Raw genomic sequence first — 20,470 nt, 5'->3', positions numbered from 1 at the left:
CCACTTGTAGAGTTACAAACTTTTAAAATAACCATAGCTGAAGTAAAATTAATTTACGTTAAAATATGAATTAATGTAGCAGTTCATCAGGTAAATTGCAGCATGTATTAGAAATGTGTTTACAGTCTTGATCCTCCAAACCACTTGTGTGTAACTAATTTAATTTGATGCACTATTCAGGAGCTTAAAGGTTAGTACACATTTAAATACTTTACTGGATTAAACCTTTTTTAATATCTGCTGTGTAACATTTCAGTACCTGAACTCAGCCTGCATACCCATTTTAAACTTGTATGGCTGTATCAAGTAAGTGTGTACTTCTGTTGCCTTTTATGTTATTTACAGGAGTGGCGTAGGTCAGTGAAGAAAAAGACCTGAAAACAGGAAAAAACTTGTTCACCAGTTTGCACTCATCCTGCACTGCAGGGGTCAGCTCGCGTTGCTATGCCATCAGGGATTTGGTATCACAAATCATTTTACCTAATGCAGACACGATTCAGGGTATCGGTTGTTTGTTTTTAAAGAGCATATATTTTCTGTTCCTTTTCTCCTAGGAATTACCGGGATAAATATTCAGTTCAACAGAATAAGAATGCTTCTTGTCATTATCATTATAAAATTATAGCTAGTTTTCTTATTCTAGGTGGCAGTGCGAAAGAGTAGCGATGTTGGACAGATCCATGCACTTCGCAGAATCCAAGCCCAGCTGTCAGTAGGATCCCAACAAAAAAGAGCTGTTGCAAATCAAGGATGTTAATGCATTCGCTGAAGAGAAAAACGATTTTTCTAAATAGTTTCCCTCTTCCATTTTGTCTCTTCCTACACACTTATATTTATATCAAGAAAAACAGCGTGCATAAGTATTTTTGTACCATGCAATCACTGTTAAATAAATGCATGGCTGTTTTGGAATAGTCAAGTCAATTTTGACATTTTTTCATGCTATATTATCATCAGTAATGTTATGCCCTGAGTTCAGGTAACATTAAGCTTTCTTGTTTGTCCATTGGTCCTCTCCACTCCCCCATACTATTTTCTGTCATCTTGGTCACCTCGCTGTCCTAGGACTTAAAACTCATCAATAAATATTTCATGTTGCAAGAGAGTTCGGAAACAGTTTCCTATACAGTGATTACCATCACTGAGTTGTAATCTAAAATGTTACGCTAGACTGAAATTTATGAATAGTAAGCTTGCCTTATCTTCCTCTGTCCTTCCGTTGCCCACGCTACAAGTAAATCTGCACCCATGGCATGTTACAAACAAATAACTGACTCCGGGGCTAAGACCCAAAATGCTATATTCCAGTTTAGAGCATGTGTTTGCTGAAAATTGGGTACTGAGGTCTTAGAAAACATGATAAAATAGCTGGCTTTGGAGGAGATGAGGTTTGAAACCTAAAGAAGAAACAAGTCTGAATGTTGGATTAGCAAGTGTATTGCTTGTGCAGTTTTTTCATGTGAGTTCTGGCTAGGACAAAAGTGTTAATAAGTACATAAATGAAATAACACAGAAGGAAAACCATGAACTCCGGTAAGGAAGGACTATAAAAGTATCTGTAAGAAAGGCAGAGAAATTATTATCAATATTGTTGACTACGTGAAGAATGTATTGCCTCTCTATAAACTGTTTCAAGTAAAAAAACATAATCTGATGCCTGTCCTAGTCCTGGAGGTTTCCTCCCCACTGGGGTACGGTCATATGGGGAAGGGTCCTGACACAGCTCTAGGGGGAGAAAGGTTCTCATGTGGAAATGACTTTCAATCCTATTGACAGCGCACCAGCTTTAGGATATTCCTTCTCCCTTCCTCTTCAAGGAACAGCCACCCCTACTTCACCGTGTCAAATGAACAGTTTGTGTGGCTGCTTCAAACCGACAACATGTGGGAGGTGCCACCAAAGGCTGAAGAATATCGTTCAGGCTGCAGACTAAAATACCTGAGTTCCTGGTCTTCCTGAGACTACAGCTGGAAAACTAACCTGGATCTGCCTTTCCTGCAGGAACAGATAGGAAAGAAATGCAGGATTCATGGGGTCAGTCTCTGTAGCCTAGCGTGGGACATTTGTTTAAGAGTAAGGAGCCCTAAATACCAAAAGTTATTTGCTTACTTTGTCCTACGGCATTTGACAGCAAAACGCTTATGTTGTCCTTCAGTCAGGTCTCTGGTCCAGTGAGTTCCCCCCCTCTTCATCAGATTGTACATTGACAGAAGAGAATGAATGAATCGCTCTCAAAGTGAGAGAAATCAGGTCTCTAAGGCCAGGGAGAGTGTTTTCAGGCTGCGAATCTGTCCGTTATAAGGGTCTAACCTAGAGCTCTACCTAGATATCAGAGTCTGTGAGACTGGTACCGTTTCAGACTCATCTCCCTCCTTTTCTTCCTTCTGGATAAACCTGGGCCTCTTGTTTCTGTGTTGTTCTGAAAAGAACCAAAGCATTTAGCTCAGATTTGTGAATTTGACTCCCAGAGGCTAGTTCCTAAAAGCTAAGTGTAGAAACCCTGAACATTTCTGGAGCTCCTTTTTAGATCTGGGTTGAAATGCCTTTCCCATCTGAAAGGACAAACCCCATCGTTCATTTTGGCGGCTCTTGCTGCAATAGGGAAACGGTGCCAGCTACAGTACTGAAACATGCCCCCAGATGATACAGGGGCTGTGAGCAAATTAGGGAGCTCTTGCTGAAGTTGATAATTAAGATTAGATTCAGATTCAGAAACCTGCACAGGAGTAGGCAGATGGCTAACGCTCAGCTGCCAGCTGGAACTCAGCCTTCATGAGGCAGTCGTTCAAGTTCAGCAGCACAGCTCCTTCAGAGCAAAGTCTACCCATACCCAGATCCTTCTGAAGATTTGAGGCCACCTCCACAGCTCTTGCAAACTGGCTGCGTGTTCTGGAAGAAGCAGAGATTTTCAGATCTAGACCAGTTCAAAATCTCGCTTGAAATACAAGCCAAGACTTAAAAGATAAAAGGAATGCAAGAAAAAATGCTATGGACCTACAGCATTCCTGAAAGCTCCTGCTGGTGCTCAGTGGCTTCGTATTTCACCCACCTTGGCAATCAGGCATGGATGACCAGATATCTTAAAAACTGTATCAATAAAGGAATTCTTATATCTTTAAAAAAAGTTTAAATACTTTAAAAAGCATGTATCAGCCAAAATAAGGAGGGTATTATATGTTTATAATCCCTCAGGGAAGACTGTAGTTTGGATAATTTTCAGCAGCAAACACCCAGTTCTAGGTAGAATAGTTAACAATAACAACAAAGAATGACATTCTATTCTTCATCTGTGCCAGCTTACAACAGTGCCTCACAATAACAGAGCTGTAATTATCTACTCTTGGTTCTTATAAAAATGCGAGAGAGTATCTTCTAGCTTGCCACAGTGCCTAGGCACAAGTAGCTGAGGTAAGGACGGAATATCAATCTTAACAGTAATTCCTATATTTTCATTGCCCATTTATACCATACTTTTAAAAAGCAAATCTATTAACCATAGTCCCAAGTGCTTTTTCTCTTTTATGTGGTACACTGCTGAGAATCAATCTTTAAATGTATTCTCAATTTTAAGTTCAGAACAATTGTTCCATGAACTCTCATTTTCAGAGCAAGATTACAAAGTGAATTATAACAGATAATGGGTAATTTCTGTAGACACTTCATCTGCAGGTAAGTTTGAAAAAGACTAGCAAAGATTGTGTTTATTTTATGCATGTAAACATAATTTTAGTGCACTTTCCCTCACACAAAGTAATGAAATTTTAAGATACATTCCCAGTACTGAAAGGAAGCCAGTAACCATGTTCAGTTTTCTGCTTGTAAATTGAATTCTCTACTCAATTTATAAGGCACTGGCACAACCTGACATATCTATAGTGCAATAAAATACCTACCAGAGTCGTTGTAACATATAAAATAATAATCACAGTGATGTGCTAGAGGAGACCCTTGGGGGTACTCTAGCACCCCTTGTTAAAATCCTGTCACCAAACCAAAGGTAGGTGCTCACCCCTGTTTCTGCTATAGGTGAATTTCACCCCCATGGCCGTAAAAGTTAACCTGAACGGGGTTTTTTGTTTGCTTATATTTTGCTGAAATCTTCCCAGCATCATGTATTTTACAGGAGAACTTGCTTCTCCTTCCCCTTCTTTCAGACTGTACAACTCAAAACCAGCTGCTGGTTCTGAAAACGTTTCAGACACACGTAATCAATAATGTATGATTCTGTTTGACACTGAGGTTATGCTCCCAGTATGCCTCTGGTGGAGACAGTATTTCCTTTCAGACGGGATAGTGCACTCTCAAGGTGTTGCAGAAAAGGACAGGGGTTTAGCACGCGACAGGCTCCCCCTGTGCTGGGGATGGAGGGTGCTGCAGCTGGTGCTCCGGTTTGAGTTGCTGGAGCCTGCTCTTTTGATTTCTCCTTTCCTCCTCGGCTTGTCCAAGGAGCCAAGATAAGGGCCAGCAGAGGAATAGGGGCCTCCCTCAGACCTAAGTGTGTCAGATGCGTGGGCTGAGCTTGCTTGGATCGAAGGGGATGTGTAACCTCCTACCAGGCACGCGTGCTTGATGGTGCCGGATGCAGCTACGGTCTGCAGCAGCACTTTTGGGTCACGTTAGAGCAGCTCATACCTCGAACAGGTTGAGGTTCCCAGCTCAGTCCTGTATGAGGATCAAAGTGGCAGCTGTCACAGATCCGAAAGTTTAAGTACAGGACATGTTAAGGGGAGCCTATCAGGAGGCAAATAACTCATGGAAAATAACTCATGGACTATGGGCTAGACGAGGTGACAGTGAGGTGGATCGAGAGCTGGCTGAGTGACAGAACTCAGAGGGTTGTGATCAGTGGCACAGAGTCCAGTTGGAGGCCTGTAACGAGTGGTGTCCCTCAGGGGTCAATACTTGGACCAATTTTGTTCAATATATTCATTAATGACCTAGATGAGGGGACAGAGTGTATCCTCAGCAAGTTTGCTGATGATACCAAGCTGGGAGGGGTGGCCGACACTCCAGAGGGCCGTGCTGCCATCCAGCGTGACCTGGACAGGCTGGAGAGCTGGGCAGAGAAGAACCTAATGAGGTTCAACAAAAGCAAGTGTAGGGTCCTGCACCTGGGAAGGAAGAATGCCAAACACCAGTATATGTTAGGGGCGGACATGCTGGGAAGCAGCTCTGAGGAGAAGGACCTGGGGGTCCTCGTAGACAGCAAATTATCCATGAGCCAGCAGTGTGCCCTTGTCGCCAAGAAGGCCAATGGCATCCTGGGCTGCATAGGGAAGACTGTGGCCAGTAGGTCGAGGGAGGTCATTCTCCCCCTCTACTCTGCACTGGTGAGGCCACAACTGGAGTACTGTGTCCAGTTTTGGGCTCCCCAGTTCAAGAGGGACAGGGAACTACTGGAGCGAGTCCAGCGTAGGGCAACCAAGATGATTATGGGACTGGAGCACCTCCCTTATGAGGAAAGGCTGAAAGAGCTGGCACTCTTTAGCCTGGAGAAGAGAAGGTTGAGGGGGGACCTGATTAATGTTTACAAGTATCTAAAGGGTGGGTTTAAGGAGGACGGAGCCAGGCTCTTTTCAATGGTTCCCAGCGACAGGACAAGGGGCAATGGGCACAAGCTAGAACATAGGAAGTTCCGTTCAAATACACGGAAAAACTTCTTTACAGTGAGGGTGACAGAGCACTGGAACAGGCTGCCCAGGGAGGTTGTGGAGTCCCCTTCTCTGGAGATTTTCAAGACCCGCCTGGATGCAGCCCTGAGGGATGTGCTTTAGGCAATCCTGCTCTAGCAGGGGAGTTGGACTAGATGATCTCTAGAGGTCCCTTCCAACTCTGAAGATTCCGTGATTCCGTGATTCCGTGACTGTAAAAATTTTCTTCATGACAGAATCGATCATTAAAATACCAACAGAGTGCTATTAAATCTCAGACCACGTGCCATTCCTTCCACAAAAGGAACTTCATCCATGTTCTACTTCATGAGTTTTTCTCTTCCGTTCTTCCACCCCTCCGTATCTATTTAGATACTTTGGATTTAAAAGCTGTATTTTCAGGATCCTGATTTCAAGCATTCCAAATATGCTGGACCCCTAAAAATAATGAAGGCGTTTTCACATTATGAGTTTATAAAATAACAGAGTTGAATTGTTTTTCTTTGTCTCATGATTTTTGTGTCTTCTGGACAGTATTTTCAAGCTCTTCCCCACCACCAGGTGATCTAGAAACTTTTATTTATCGAGAAAAAAAAATAAAGCTGAAGTTCTCATGTAACCACTGAACTCTGGACTGGTGGGTTCAGGGACAAAACAAAGTAATCTGAAATTTGCATTTAAATTGCTATATTTAGAAATAATGATTTTTTTCCCCGTCTATTATTGTACTGTAATAGCTCTTTCTTGTACTTGTTCTGTGTTTCAAAATAAATCTTTATTTCTGATTTCCCCTGTTTCTTCCCCAGTGTAAAGCAACTGGCAATGATTTGATGATAGGAAGGGAAACAAGAAGACTTGAATTTATGCCTTCCCGCTTCCTCCAGAGCTGTTCTGCAGACTTTCATGAACTTCTTCCTTTATTCTCCTCTAAATCTCTCCTTGCAAGTCATCTTTGCCAGGACACTTAAATAGAATTTGACCATGTCAGACTGCTCCTAAGCTGAGATCACTGCTCATTGTATTGACAAATATATGTGTGTCCATATAAATATATAGACGAACATACGTGCACATAGTCCTCATTTTCTGCAGGCAGACAGCTATTCCTTGCCTTATATTTAGACAGGAAGGTCTCTGAAGCAGAGAATCAATTTTTTTCCAGCTAACCTAAGAAGATCTAAGGCAATGACTAACATTGGTATGTGCCATGGAAATATAAAAAATAGCTATTGCTGAGAACTTTATTCTGATCTTATGGTATTTCTCTCTCTCTATTAATCCAGTTTTGAAATCTGAAAGCATTCTATTATCAGCATTTTGCTTCTTTTTTATGAACTTAGAAAAGAACTTGCCCTCTCCTCCCTGTGCCAGTGACACCTGTACTCCGGGAACCATTCGACGAAGCAGTGAAATGAACAGCCTGAATTTATTTTCTGCAAACGATCAAGCTGGCAGCTCCGTAAAAATTAAGTTTCAGAAAGACCCCATGCACAAAATCCTCAATTATCTAATAACAGGCAAAATTGAATAATATCTCCCTGATAATCTTGATGCCAAATAAGAATGACCAATTAAGAAACGAACTTTATTGCCATTTATAGAGGGTAATAAGAACTCCTAACACAACCTCAGCTGGTCAATCAAGAAAGGCAAAAGGGTAGAACGGCAGAGACCATCAGGGAGACAGAAATGATGAGGTGTGTCTAGGATGACTACTGAATGTTGAAACTTCAACTTAAATGGCTAAACATATAAATCCAGAATTATTTTATTTCCTAGTTTACCCAAATATATCCACAACTCTGTACTTCAGCTTACTAAACTACAATTTAGAACTAACCCAGACCTGAGTCTTAGTTATTTTTACACTGTTTGTTACAGTTTCCTCTACAGCCTCCAGTCCCATTTTGTTTTGGCAGTTATTCACTAAACCAAGGAGAGGTACATAAACCTTTCTCTGAATACCTGCAAACAGAACGTGAAACAAGGCTGCACAGAACACTGGGTTTTAGCCTGAATCATCACACAGTTTTGAGCTCCTGGTTTGGGGGATTATCAGTCCGTTGTACACGATGAATCAAATTTAGGGGTTTTGAGCACCAGCTACTGAGGCCAAATGGAGCAGCAAGCCAGCCAAACATTTCAAAGTAAGACTGGTATGGAAGTGTAACCTTTTATTCAATTATAATGTAAGACAGCAAAAAGCATTAGAAATATGCAATAACTTCCTATTAAAGAGGTAATGATAGTATCCTGGATTCAACAGATTAAGCTATTACAGCTATTAACAGCATATCATTATTCAGTCAGATGTATGCTGGAATTTAATTGGATTTTTGCTGGTTTATTTACCTTGCTGTCAGAACGAGGTCTTCTGTTCATACAGGAATGTGTTCTTAGGAAATACATCAATTTCACTTTGATTTTAAAAAGATGCTTATTAAGCAAACTAATACTGATTGAGGTTAAGTTTTATTTTTCTGTTGTTAGTGTCAGTATCTTGACATTTAAAGCCTCTGCCCAAAAGCTGTTGCTGTCTTGCATTCCCGTAGTTGTGCTAGAACTCGCTTACGGTAAATGTATGGCAGATATTTTCCTAGCCTGTAGACAAAGGCCCAGATGGAAGAGCAGTGAGAGGGAGGAAGGGAAGAATCAATATATCTTATACAGTCTTTTAATGTAATTTTGCTTTCAGATACGTAAGTGCCATTTTATCTGCTTTGTTTTACCCTCTTTTTCAGGTCTTGGAATTACTATGTTTAAAATGCAAAGTGCAAAAGCAGAGATGGTGCCTTTTTTCTCCTTCTGGTAAACAGCTTTAAAATTCTGCAGATTAAAGATAAATTGGGATAGAAAGTATAAGAACCAATTAAGATAGAGTGACTTTTATACACAGTGCAGTTATGGAAAAACAACTGTACTGTGATTATGCAAATCAGCCACTCACAACCAAAATGCAGGGATTTACATAACGGAGAAAAAAAATTCTTCACAGTTATGCTTCAGTAACCTTACAGGATTTTTGCACTTTAATGGTATGACTCATTGTAATAAAGCGATCCTACTTGCTTTACCCAGGATGAAATATATGTTAGGACATCGCCATTCTGAATGATTTGTGTGGTTTTGGAAGCCTGCACTCTTCTGCCACAAAAGGTGGGGTATATTCTACTTTAAAAAGTTACAAATCAATGAAAAAACAGAATTTCTGCTTGTATCAATTAAAATTTTAACTGAGTTTGCATATTGCATCACTGCTGTTGTAATAAATGTATACTGACACAAATGAGCCCTCTGTTCTTCTTGGAACTTTTATTTTCTCATTCTATTAAATTCATTTGTTTTCGATAAAATAAGACTTCTCTGGTGCATATATTACAGGAGGAAACATCAGTGTAATTTAAATTGCACAGGCCCTACCTTGGAGTTCTGCAAAGTGAAGTCTTAATGGGAATCCTGATATTTTTAGTTAGTTAAGTATGTCTAGACTATTTAACTTGTGATTTCTATGTGTTCTGCAAAATATTATTTTAAAAAGATGACTTTTCTATTATATGCCACATGGAAGGAATGATACTTATTCAGCTCGTCGTAATTTACTGTACCTTTATTTTTGTAATCTTGTATTCCGCTATTTTAGTGTTGGTTTTTTTTTAATAAGCATGACTAGATATTATGTAATTTCTATGAAAAGCCAGAAAAAGGAGACTATATATAAATTAGCTCCTCCTACGGCAGAGCTTTTTTATCACTCACGCCGAGTTGATTGCAGGTGAGCTTTTTCAAAATATGGGTACATTCTATCCTATTATATATTCATTAAATCATGATGGCTTATTTTCCATCTGCAGACATCTTAGGCAGAGGCAACTAAAACATTTAATTATTTCTCTTGTGCACACAGACAACACAGCATTGAAAAAAAAAAATCCTCACCCATTAACCACTAAGCCTTCAAAGCCTTGCCTGTCACATGGGGACGGACACAAGATCTTTGGAAGTTTTAAATAAGAAAGTACATGAACTAGAAAACAGACTTGTCACTGATCTGCAGAGATGAGAGAACTTGCTGACTGTGGCATTCGTCTGCCATGTGTAAGACTTGAGGTCAGATCTTCAGCTTGAATCTACCAGAGGAAAAACCTGGTCCATAGTCTTGGAAGTGTTCTTAGACCCAAGTATCTGTGATGTCTCAATGATGCCCATTCACCATCTTTATTCTCTCTCACATGCAAGAAATTCACAGAAAGGCACTATAAAAATGATTCGGTTGGAACAAATTTACATTCTGCTCTGTTTTAAGAAAGACTCTCCAAAAAATTAGCAACCAGCTGTAAGAGGTAAGGTCTGACAACTTTTCTACCACAATTAAACCCTCAGCTTTGTAATAGGCTAACAGTATCTCGCTGACAACCCCCTGCTGACAAAACAAACAAATAGTAAGGAAATGCTATAAAGTTCTGGTAGGTTAATGAGGTCTCCTCTCCCCTCCCACCCCCAATATTTTGGAGACAGCCTACTCAAACTTATTAGGTGATCAGTTTGTGTTAGTTTATAAATGACAAGCACATTTAGACCTGTTAATTATTGGCCATTCATGTAGGATTTGTTATTGTTCTCACTGGGGAAAACAAAAGTTATTTGGGATATAAAAAGCTCCAACGTGTCAACGGCATGAGAAAATGTTTCGAATGCTGACCATTTCTCCCTCAATGTCTTGTATTTTCTTTTTTTTCTTCTTCTTTTTCTTCTCATAGTTTTGTTTTTCCCATGATATCATCATGCAATTTCATTTCAGTATGGTCTGCACCGGACTGTGCAGATTACTAAACTAATGACATATGGACTTCTTACCACTGTAACACCTCTATTCTTGCAAGTGAGAATTTCGAGTGACAGAGCAAAGCTGTTTGCTATCAATTTTGCAAAAACCACATCTGCCAGATTGCCAAGATCCATTTCAGAGATAAAAAATCGATTAATATTCTAATTTGTTATCTGTCTTTATCGGTCACACGGCATTTCTTTATACAAATAACCTTCTAAAAATGAAAACGCTTACATATGTTAAAATGCTTCCCTGAAAATATTTTACATTTACTAATTCTTCTGAAGTAAAAATTATTAAAGATTGAATATGCCTAATGCCTCTAATGCCTGTTATTAAAATACAGATACACACAGAGCCTTTACCTTCATGTCTACAAAAGTGACAAAATTATCTGATTGTATCATTAGGTAATTTTCCTGTCAGGAACAAAAAGGATTTTTTCTTTATTTTATGAAGCTACATTGACAATGTTGAATTAGTTGCATATTTAATACCAGTGCATGCATACTAAACCACAGCAAACAAGTTCAAGAGCCCTAGTATTACAGACAACAGCAAAAAGCTAATGCTTATATTTTTTTTACAGATGTGAACAAATTGAGGCCTCAACTCTGAATGAATACTTTCTAGCGCAGGGCAAAAGAACCCTGCTGACTATAACCCTCTTGACTTCACAGAAATATACATTGGTATTTTTAATGTATTCTGTATAGGTACAGGAACTCATGCAAGTAACGTTCAATGGCTGATCTAACAGAATTACTGAGTGGGAAAAGCATGGCTATCTTCATACGTTACTGATGTATTACAGCTATTTCCTTGTTAAAAAGCCATTTTCCCACTTTTTCTACATTTTCTAATCCCCGAAGACAGACAGTTGCCTTGTTTTCTCAATATTTATGTGTTGCGGACAAATTTTGCTTTAAGGTACTACGCCCGCACTCATTTATCATAAACATGAAACCCTAAGTGTTACTTTTAGGAAATATTTTGGTTATTGGTCCCATGGCCACTGTGAAGTTCTGCCATTCCAGTTTTGATGATTCAGCGATAATTCATCCGTAAAAATTACCAAGACAACCTGACACAAGAAGAATAGACTCAAATTATATAAATAAATGACAAAAGTAGAAAATGCCAAGTTAAATCTAATCTGCTGACAGAAGCTTTGTGATCCATCAAGTTTTACTTACGTGGAATTTTGTTCAGTTCATTCATGAACTTCTCTTTTAACTTAGAAAATGCATCTTCTTTTCCTCCCCCTCCTCCGGGGCTGGCTGGCTCGGTGACATTACTTGGAGGGGCTGCTGCTACTGTGGTAGCTGGCGGTGCTGCCAGGGCCTCATGATGACTTTCACTCACCATTTTAACCCCTGGGTAAGCTGTTGGAATAAAAAAAAACAATACAACAAAACCCCCAAAGTTAATGTTTAGATCATTGAAATGTATCTCATCAATAAAGGACTAAATAGGCAGAATATCACCTGGTGCTCATGCTTACTGGGTAAATACAACTGCATCAGCATATTGCCTCATGTTATTCATAAAATATTTATTAGACAAGAGAGAAAAGTCTTTTGCAGGGTTAATTTCAGCCAGAATCCTTTCATTGCTTAGAGTTCTTCTCCAACAGTGTTGCATTTTGAACTGCTGAATTTGAAACTTCAAAATTCCTGTAAAACTCTCACGCAGATTTATGGCTTGCTCTTCAATTTTGAAAGTATAAGCAAATCGGGTAATAACTGCTCCCTATGCGCAAATTTCACAGTGTATTTACAGAATTATTTTTCTGTGAGAGTTGCAGAGGTGTGGATCATAGCGAAAGATTCTATATAAAATAAACGAAGTGATAAGGATATAATAAAAACACTTCAAGATTTCCTGTCAAAGTAATAACCTGTTGTCTCCCATTTAAGCAAGTTGTATATTAAACAGAAATTGATTTGCATCCATTTTTATCTTCACTTATTGAAGGCAATTCTCCTTCCAGTTATTTTGTGTGACATTTGCTACTGACAACATTCTCTTAAATTATTCAGATGTCTCATTGGTGTATTCATGAAGCTACGACATCTGTAGGGTATCTAAATGCAGCCATATTGAAACATCTCAGAGGCTGTCACAAACATAATCCCACATCAGCATATTTTTAATTTTCTGTTGTTTAACAGGCACTTTGCAAAACCGTTACTTGAACGTACACGACAAATCTAAGAATTCTGGGCTAGTGGGGTGAAGGTGAGATGACATGCACAAAAGCAATTTCAATGTCACAAGAAGGTTGGCTGAAATGTTTATATTGGTTTTGAACACATTGTTCTGGTTTTCTGCTGCATCCTAAATATCACTGATCTTAATAATCATTCTGGTTTTCTTCAGAAAACCAGAGGGAGAAAGGGTTTGAGAGATAACAAACATTCATTATCGCTCTGAGTGCACAATTGGCCTTTGACCTTTTGCTGAGAAATTTAAACATCACCGTAGGAAAAAAAGGCAAGACATCAAAATTAAAGGGGCATAAGAGCATCTGACTGCATGCAATACGATGGATCATGAGCTTTCCTGCCTTACGTGACTGTATTCATGGATGTTGCTGAGAGTGCTCAAATCATTAAATCAAGACAAGAATTGGCTTTTCGTCCTTCAACTTAACTTTTAGGAGCCCGCAGTCATGAAGCCCTGCAGGCGCAGACCTGACTGCTGCCAGAATGAACCTTCTGAAATCACCCTCAGCATTCTTACCATTAAACAGGGGCTTGCACACAAGTGTAGTCGGGAATAAAAGCAATTCTCCAATGCTGTCATCCAATGAAAAAGACTTTAACTAAATCGGGGGTTGGCCTTGTTCTGCAGAAGCAATTTGCTGGACATTTTGCAGCAATCTTATTGATGCAGCACTGAGTGAAGCGGTATTCCCTGCCTGCCCATTGCTTCTGCCTTTGCCCTCACAGTCTCTAGCCTAATATAAAATCATGTTGGTGTTGACACAGGATATGTATATGATACAGCTCCATAAATATTTCATAGGCATGCAGTCTTATCTATTTGCTTGTAACAACATGGGATCAGTTCACTATCTAAAGCAGACTGAAGTCGATGGAAAGATTCCAAGTAATATCCATGAACCTTGGCTCAAGTCCGATGTCTGTGAAGATTTCCCCACTTACCTCCCAAAATAACAATTGGGAAACACATGTAGCACATAATTTGGGTAGTATGAAATAACGTTTCATAGCTATTCCAGACTAGAAGACTTTTTCCATATGGTCCGATGAATGCCAAATACTATGAAGCAAAACTTGCAGAGCCATCAGCTGTAAACATTAGTGCTGTTTTATATTATAGCATTTTGTCAATGAATGTCAGTTAAGTCAGAAGAAAAGTTGTATGATATATCATAATTACATCAAAATTAAATTGCTTAATTATAATATATTGCTTAATTATTTCAGGCCTGGCAGTTGACTATTTTATTTCGTAATGGAAGACACAATTTGCAGTGATGACTTTCAGCTAATTAAAAATTAAGGCAAATGTAATTTATTTGCTTCCAGTTTTGGAGCTGTATTTTGAAAATATATTAGGAGAACAAAATTGAAGCGTTACACTTTCATTTATTTAAAAGGAGGAAAAAATAACAAAACAGAGTATTCCTCTGAACTCCAGGAATAATCCTCGGTAGAGTCTTGGTGCAGTTAGAGGTCACTACATCTAATGAGGCATGCCCAAATGCTTTGAGACTTGCTACTGAGCCTTCGACCTTTACACGCCAATGACACTGTCCTGATCATTTAAATAGGTGTGAAGGGGCTGAAAACGAATCTCGTCTCAGAAAAAGCTTTCTGCAGTAAAGAATTTTCTGAAGAGCACATGCCCACTCGCTTACAGAGATAACATCTGATGGCTTCTATTATTGTAATGCTACAGCTTTCCACAATAATGGTATAAACACTGTGGTATTATTAGAGACTGCAGAGTACTGAATAATTAGATTTAAATTGGCCTTTTACAAAAAAAGGGGTTACTTTACTGCTGCAGTGCATCACCGAAGGTAAAGATCTACAAAATACTAGGAGATTATCTGCCATTTATGAAATGGCAGTTGCGAGCAAAAATTTCTTATAGGTTAAGAAAATGAAATGTCATAGAATTCAACTATGATTTCCAGTTCAGTGTTCAATACAATGATTATACTGCTAGGTATGAAACTACATATTGCACGTGCAACGTGCAGTCATAAACAAGAGTACATTTGTAGGCATAAATAAAAGTACAATTTAATTTACGTGGTTTTAGAAAACACAGCATAGACCATGTTCCCTGAGCATGCCAATTCTTTGATGTACCACTCCTGATCCATACTAGTGCCATACAATCATTATAAGAAAGATGAAAAACAAAACAATGAACAAATACATGGAATGCTTCCAAGTAATGCTTGTTGTCTCTGTACAGAAGTAGTCAAGTGTTGACTGAAAATCCAGAGATGATGATTTGAACCCTTGAGGAGGTCAGGGACTTAGAGTCTTAATGTTCCCTATGCAAGAAAAACTCAGACAAAAATGAGTATCAACGCAAACTTCTACATAATTTCTACAGAATTTCCTCTGAAAAGGAAGCTTCTGAATAATACACAAATGCACTGTGGAGATTAACAAGAAACAAGAGATTTCCTTACAGAGCTACAAAGTATTGTCTGACTGCTTTAATATGCTGGTATGGATTCTGATGATGGGAGTCCTGTTGGAACGCATCTGTTAAGAGAGTAGTACAGAAGCAACCACTAATAAGAGCGGAGTAAAGAAGAAGAGTCAGACTTCAAATATGGATGGTTACAGAGCATGGAGTAGCCTCTGGAAATCAGACCTGAAAAAATGTGTTCCAGGGGCAACAGCCTCTCTGCAAACATTCAGACATATCCAAAGTAAATTGTGGACAATCTTGGGGGGACTAATCCCATGGGAAATTTTTGTTTGTTTTACATTCTTTTTGAAAAATAAACTGAATAGTGAGAAAATGAATGGGAGAGATGTGGGATGTTCACAGTGATTCACATGAAAAGGGCATCTTCAGGATTTGGAATGAGAGCAAAACTCAGAGTAGTTTGTCATCTTCTGGCAAATCATGGGGAGATTTAAGATAGAATTAAAAAAAAAAAAAAGGCCAAAGGGCAAAAAGCCAATCTGTATGGTTTCTATGGGATTAAATTACAGCAGGTATACCATAGCAGCTGCTGAAGGATTTCAGGAATACTTTAATCCCATGGAAATAAAATTGGTGGCATTGCTTCTGCATGGTGCATTTCAGACAATTTAAATTTTCTCACTCTTCTTATCTGCTCAATACAAACTGGGCGGAGTGAGATAGCAAATAGGTCAGACATCCCATGCTGACCAAATCATTCCCTCCCAATGAGAAATTTTCTGGAAATTGTCCTTTTACCTTGCTGCCTCTCAAATTTTCCTGCCATACTAAAAATTAAAATTAATGAAATTATCCAAAACATACAAATACAACGTTACTATAAATAATTGTGTAAGTTTTCAGAAGTAATTGTCACCATTCTTTCAATGTTTGATGCCGTAACTGTAGTAGAGCTGGTCACTATACCTCAATAAGCCTGCAGAGTTGTAAATTGAGATCTATATTGTTAAATGGTATTTCCTGGACAGGTTAGCTGTTCAGCATCCCAAACATGTTCACTTCAGCAGTTACATCCAGCTTGGAATGTAATCACAAAACTTATCCAAGAAAGAAAAAAAATCACACGTTAACATCAGTTGTGTTTCTTTGTCATTTTTGTTTACAGCTCCTGTGCACTGAAAGAGAAAGAAACTATTAGCTTGCAGTGCTGATATGTCCAGGGTAAGTATGCAGTATTACCAGAGAAAGGTTTGACACCGCATTGAAAATTTACCCTATTCCACTAGACTGTTTTTGATGAAATTAATTCATCTTTAAGAGGATGGGAACATTACCAGAATGTCTAAAGATATCTACAATAAACGATCTCTTCCTAGATTTAAGTATTCTGGGATGTTAATAATACATTTTTTTACTCATTCATCTTCCTGTTAATGAAATATGCTATCTTTCTAGCTTCAGTAATGGACATTTATTTTAAAAGACAAGCTCAGAAAAGTGACTTCTTGGCTTTTTATAAAGATGGGTCTGTAACTACATTTTCAGAAGAATGGAAGGTCACGGTAAAGATGTCATATCAAAACAGCCTTTTCACTACTACCACAAAGGCTTACAATGCAATCCAGATTTAGTACTGCTTTAGAGGAGGTACAAGAAAGGCCCAGCATTTCATGGGGAAAAAAGTTCTGATGAAGAATCGTGGCAGGGGAATTCAGGTGTCCTGTTTGTGCTGCTACTGACGCACAAGAAATGTCCCAGCAAACCCCCACAGAATCACTCCTGCACCTCTTTTAGTGGATGAGGGACATTTCTCCTGCTGCCATATGCAAAACATCAGTTGATGCTTTCAAGATCCCAGCTGAACACTACCTCTTTAATAAAAACTGTTTTCCAATGCTTGCTACTAATACCCCACCAATAGTTTCATTGGCTTGACTGAATAAACAAGATAAACCACCTAATGCTCTCCCCAAAAGCCCACGGCTACTTTATTGCTCAGTTTTAGAAATGACTACGCCAGTGTGTCCTGGCAAAGGAGTATCACTGGTCCCGGAGACAGGTGGAGGAACAAGGTGTTGCAGATAGGAAGAGGACCAAGAGGTGGTGAGTCAGTAGGGATGACTCATGGTGTGGGCGGGGGCACATCTGAGCCCAAGTTTAAGCAAGTGTGGGGGTAGGCCTGCAGTTACATCCCAAGTCAGGCAGAAGTGCAGCAACTCCAAGGTAGCAGAGGAGAAGAACTTGGCAGAAATATTTTTTGACAGTTAGTCAAAACTGTTAGTTTTTGAAGCCAACAGCTAGTTAGACTGAGTTATCTACACCACAGTCCTGGACCAGGCACAAATCTTCCCATTATTAGACATGAGCTCAGTATCAGTCTCCAGAGTTTGCTTGAAACAGGAACAAGTATTTTTAGAAAAACAACTGAAAGACACTAACTTGATGGACAAATCCAAACTCATCGTTGCAAGAAAATGAAATATTGTAAGGTTTCGAGTCTAATATTCACACTGAAAACCTATTATCTGAGTTATATCCAAATAATATCCAAATCTTAGTGTAGTTTTCTTAACTTTTTAAATTCACTGTATACCTCATAAACATTGAATATATGGAGAGTAAGCATAGAATAGTTCACAGTTCTGTCATGATAAACACATTTTATTTAACTGAAATCATTACAACATATGATTTCATCTCTAAGCATGTTTCAAAGCTAACCATATAATGTCAAAGAAAATGATCTGTGCAGCGGACAGCAAATCATCTGAGTATTTTGGGACGGATATGGACACTGGGAGGGATATGGACACTGTGAACACTGGAGAAAGACAAATTCCTCACTACATGGTACAATCTACGTGTTTCTCTTTCAGCTTCCTGGTCACCCGTTATTAAATATGCAGAACTGTTCAACATATAGGGCTCCAAAATATCTTACGCTGCAGAGTCTGTGCAAGAGAAACTCTGGCTTGCATTTCCAGAGAGAACCTCAGTCTGACATGTAATCTATGAACAGCTAATCACCGTATATTTTGCAGTACCAAGCTATGCAAAATGATATTTTCAGACTCACTCCTTAAGCTGTTGATAAGACCGCCATTAATTTCAGTGAGAACAGGGAAGCCAACACTATTTTCTTTCCAGCTAAAAGCCACAATTTTTTGACTGCACTTCAAACTTCCGCTCCTGCAATGCAGAAGAGCACATGGGAGCCAGAGGAGTCACAGCAGCTTGCAGAGAAACATAAAAAGCAAGAGCAAAGAGCATTGCAGCAAGTCAAGAGTGGTGAGTCCCTTGCATAGATTCACTATATAAATGCCTGTTTACTTGACCATGTTGTGAAACTCTTATTTTCCCCTAAGTATACGCTATTTCTTAGTCATGTATTTCTTTTGATTTTTAGAGGTAATGGGGCTAGAGACAACCCTGTCTCTCTGGATGTTGACATTGTTGTCATGTTTCAGCAGCAGTGAGGTTACCAAACCTGTCAAAGCGTCAGAATATGTATAATTTAACCCCTCTGTCTTCCTCTACTATTGCAAATGCCGCTTCAAAATGACGGAGGTCCTTGATAATAGCTAGTTATGAATAGGAATAAGGGAAAGAAAGAAACTACAGTAATTTCCTCCCACATGATCATTTTGTCATCTTTCACGCTTGCATCTCATTTCCTGAAGCTGTAATCTGCATTTCTACTCCCCTGGTATTTATTTCCAGTCTTCCTTTATACAGCAGTGTAAGACAAAGGAATTCACATAAAAATTAGTGTTCAACTGCATTTAAGCATGAAATTCTAATACAGTCCACAGAGAATTCTTGCTGTTCCAAAATCATTTTAGAGTAATCCTACAAATAATGAAGCCCTTTATATCAATAAATTCCTTGTTGCGTACATTGCATAAAATCAATTTATATTCACATATTTGGCTCCTGTCCAATCAATGGCTCTAACAAAGCCTATAAACTAGTAAAGCGCCATAGAGATTAACTATGACGTAGTAAAACTCATACGGAACAACACAACAGAAATTGTAAAATAATATGGAGAAATGCTATTCTTGTTTTGGTATCTGTAGGTCATAGCTCTAAATTCACTATTTCCCCTTTGAATTTTCCTTCTATTGAGACTTCCTGTGTGTCCCAATTTCTGCACTCAGTAACCATGGGGTTAGTAAAATTAATTAGGAACAAGCAGGATGGTACGTGCACTAAGGAACCAAATACGGGGAGCTGAGATGTGCAATTTAGTGCTATCTCACAGATTAGCTAAGTCTTGGACTTAGGTTGTGAAATAATTGGCACCTAGGAGTGTGATTCTACTCTGACAAGTGACTACATAAAAATGGCACCTTCTTTCTCTATGTATATTCAGTCATATATGCTGAAGTTAATGAGTACCACATTCCAACTTCACCATCCAGAGGTTTTTTTCCCTGTTTCACCTGCAGTATCAAAAAGCTAAGAAAACAAGGAGAACACAATAAGATTGTATTCCTCCTCTGCATCAGGAATGCAATTATAAACTAAATTTCAAAGACCAGTTGATTATATTTTTGAGAATTTACTGCGGATTACACAGTTACAGTTGAAGGCATGGGATTACATCCCTGTAGCCAAGCACATGAAATTTGGGCTGCATTACTTGGTGGTAGGTGGGAGAAGGAAACAGCTCAGCTAGTTTTTCACATCCTGGGATAAAATTACATGGTTGGCATTTAGAAAAATATAAACAGTTGGTATTTGGCATTAAAGCTTTAAGATGCGTCACCCAAGTGTACTAATGGGAAAAATACTCACATGGGAGTGAATTTTGTAGATCAAGCTTTGCAAATTCTGTGTGAGAAAAGATTCAGATTTTTCAGGTAGATGCATTCTAGTTTTAAAAACTGTGAGTAGTTCCTCACACGGATATCAATCAATCAGATACACGGAAAGTACCTGTGTGGAAACAAATATATCTCTCTCTATAGGTGTATATAATAGGTATATTCCTTCCACGTGTGCATTAATGATATGCTACTACGCTTGCTATAAGGTGACTAACCAAGTATTATGATTTCACTGTCAATAAAGCAAACAATGACAGTTTGAGGCCAAGAATTTTCTTGTAAACAGATGGTGGGTTTGTGGGGAAATACATAATTTTCATAAATTGTGGTGTTGATAAAAAGATTTTTCAGGGTTTTCTTCAGCCATATCATATCAGCAATGAAACCAGGAACAATGCTGCAAAACCATGAACATAAGCTGACTGACTATGACAGGTTCTGTTAATTGCAGCTACGTGAAAATTAGTTTCATGAATGTCACCAGTCCAGGAAAGAAAAGCATGGGGACACAG

General features: G+C 38.8%; 1 protein-coding gene across 2 annotated transcripts in view; it reads right to left on the bottom strand.

Annotated features, from left to right (window-relative positions):
- Positions 1-20,470, bottom strand: part of SYT1 (synaptotagmin 1) — a 361,363-nt gene that overhangs the window by 119,501 nt on the left and 221,392 nt on the right. For both annotated transcript variants that reach the window (XM_074573925.1, XM_074573914.1), the window contains exon 4: positions 11,676-11,864. In XM_074573925.1, the coding sequence (XP_074430026.1) occupies positions 11,676-11,847 (172 nt within the window). In that variant the 5' untranslated portion in view covers positions 11,848-11,864. The remainder of the gene's footprint in view (positions 1-11,675; positions 11,865-20,470) is intronic.

The sequence above is a fragment of the Larus michahellis genome, chromosome 1, assembly GCF_964199755.1.
Source record: "Larus michahellis chromosome 1, bLarMic1.1, whole genome shotgun sequence".
NCBI lineage: Eukaryota > Metazoa > Chordata > Aves > Charadriiformes > Laridae > Larus > Larus michahellis.
Note: the sequence above shows the minus strand (reverse complement) of the source record. Positions and strands in the feature narration are given on the sequence as shown.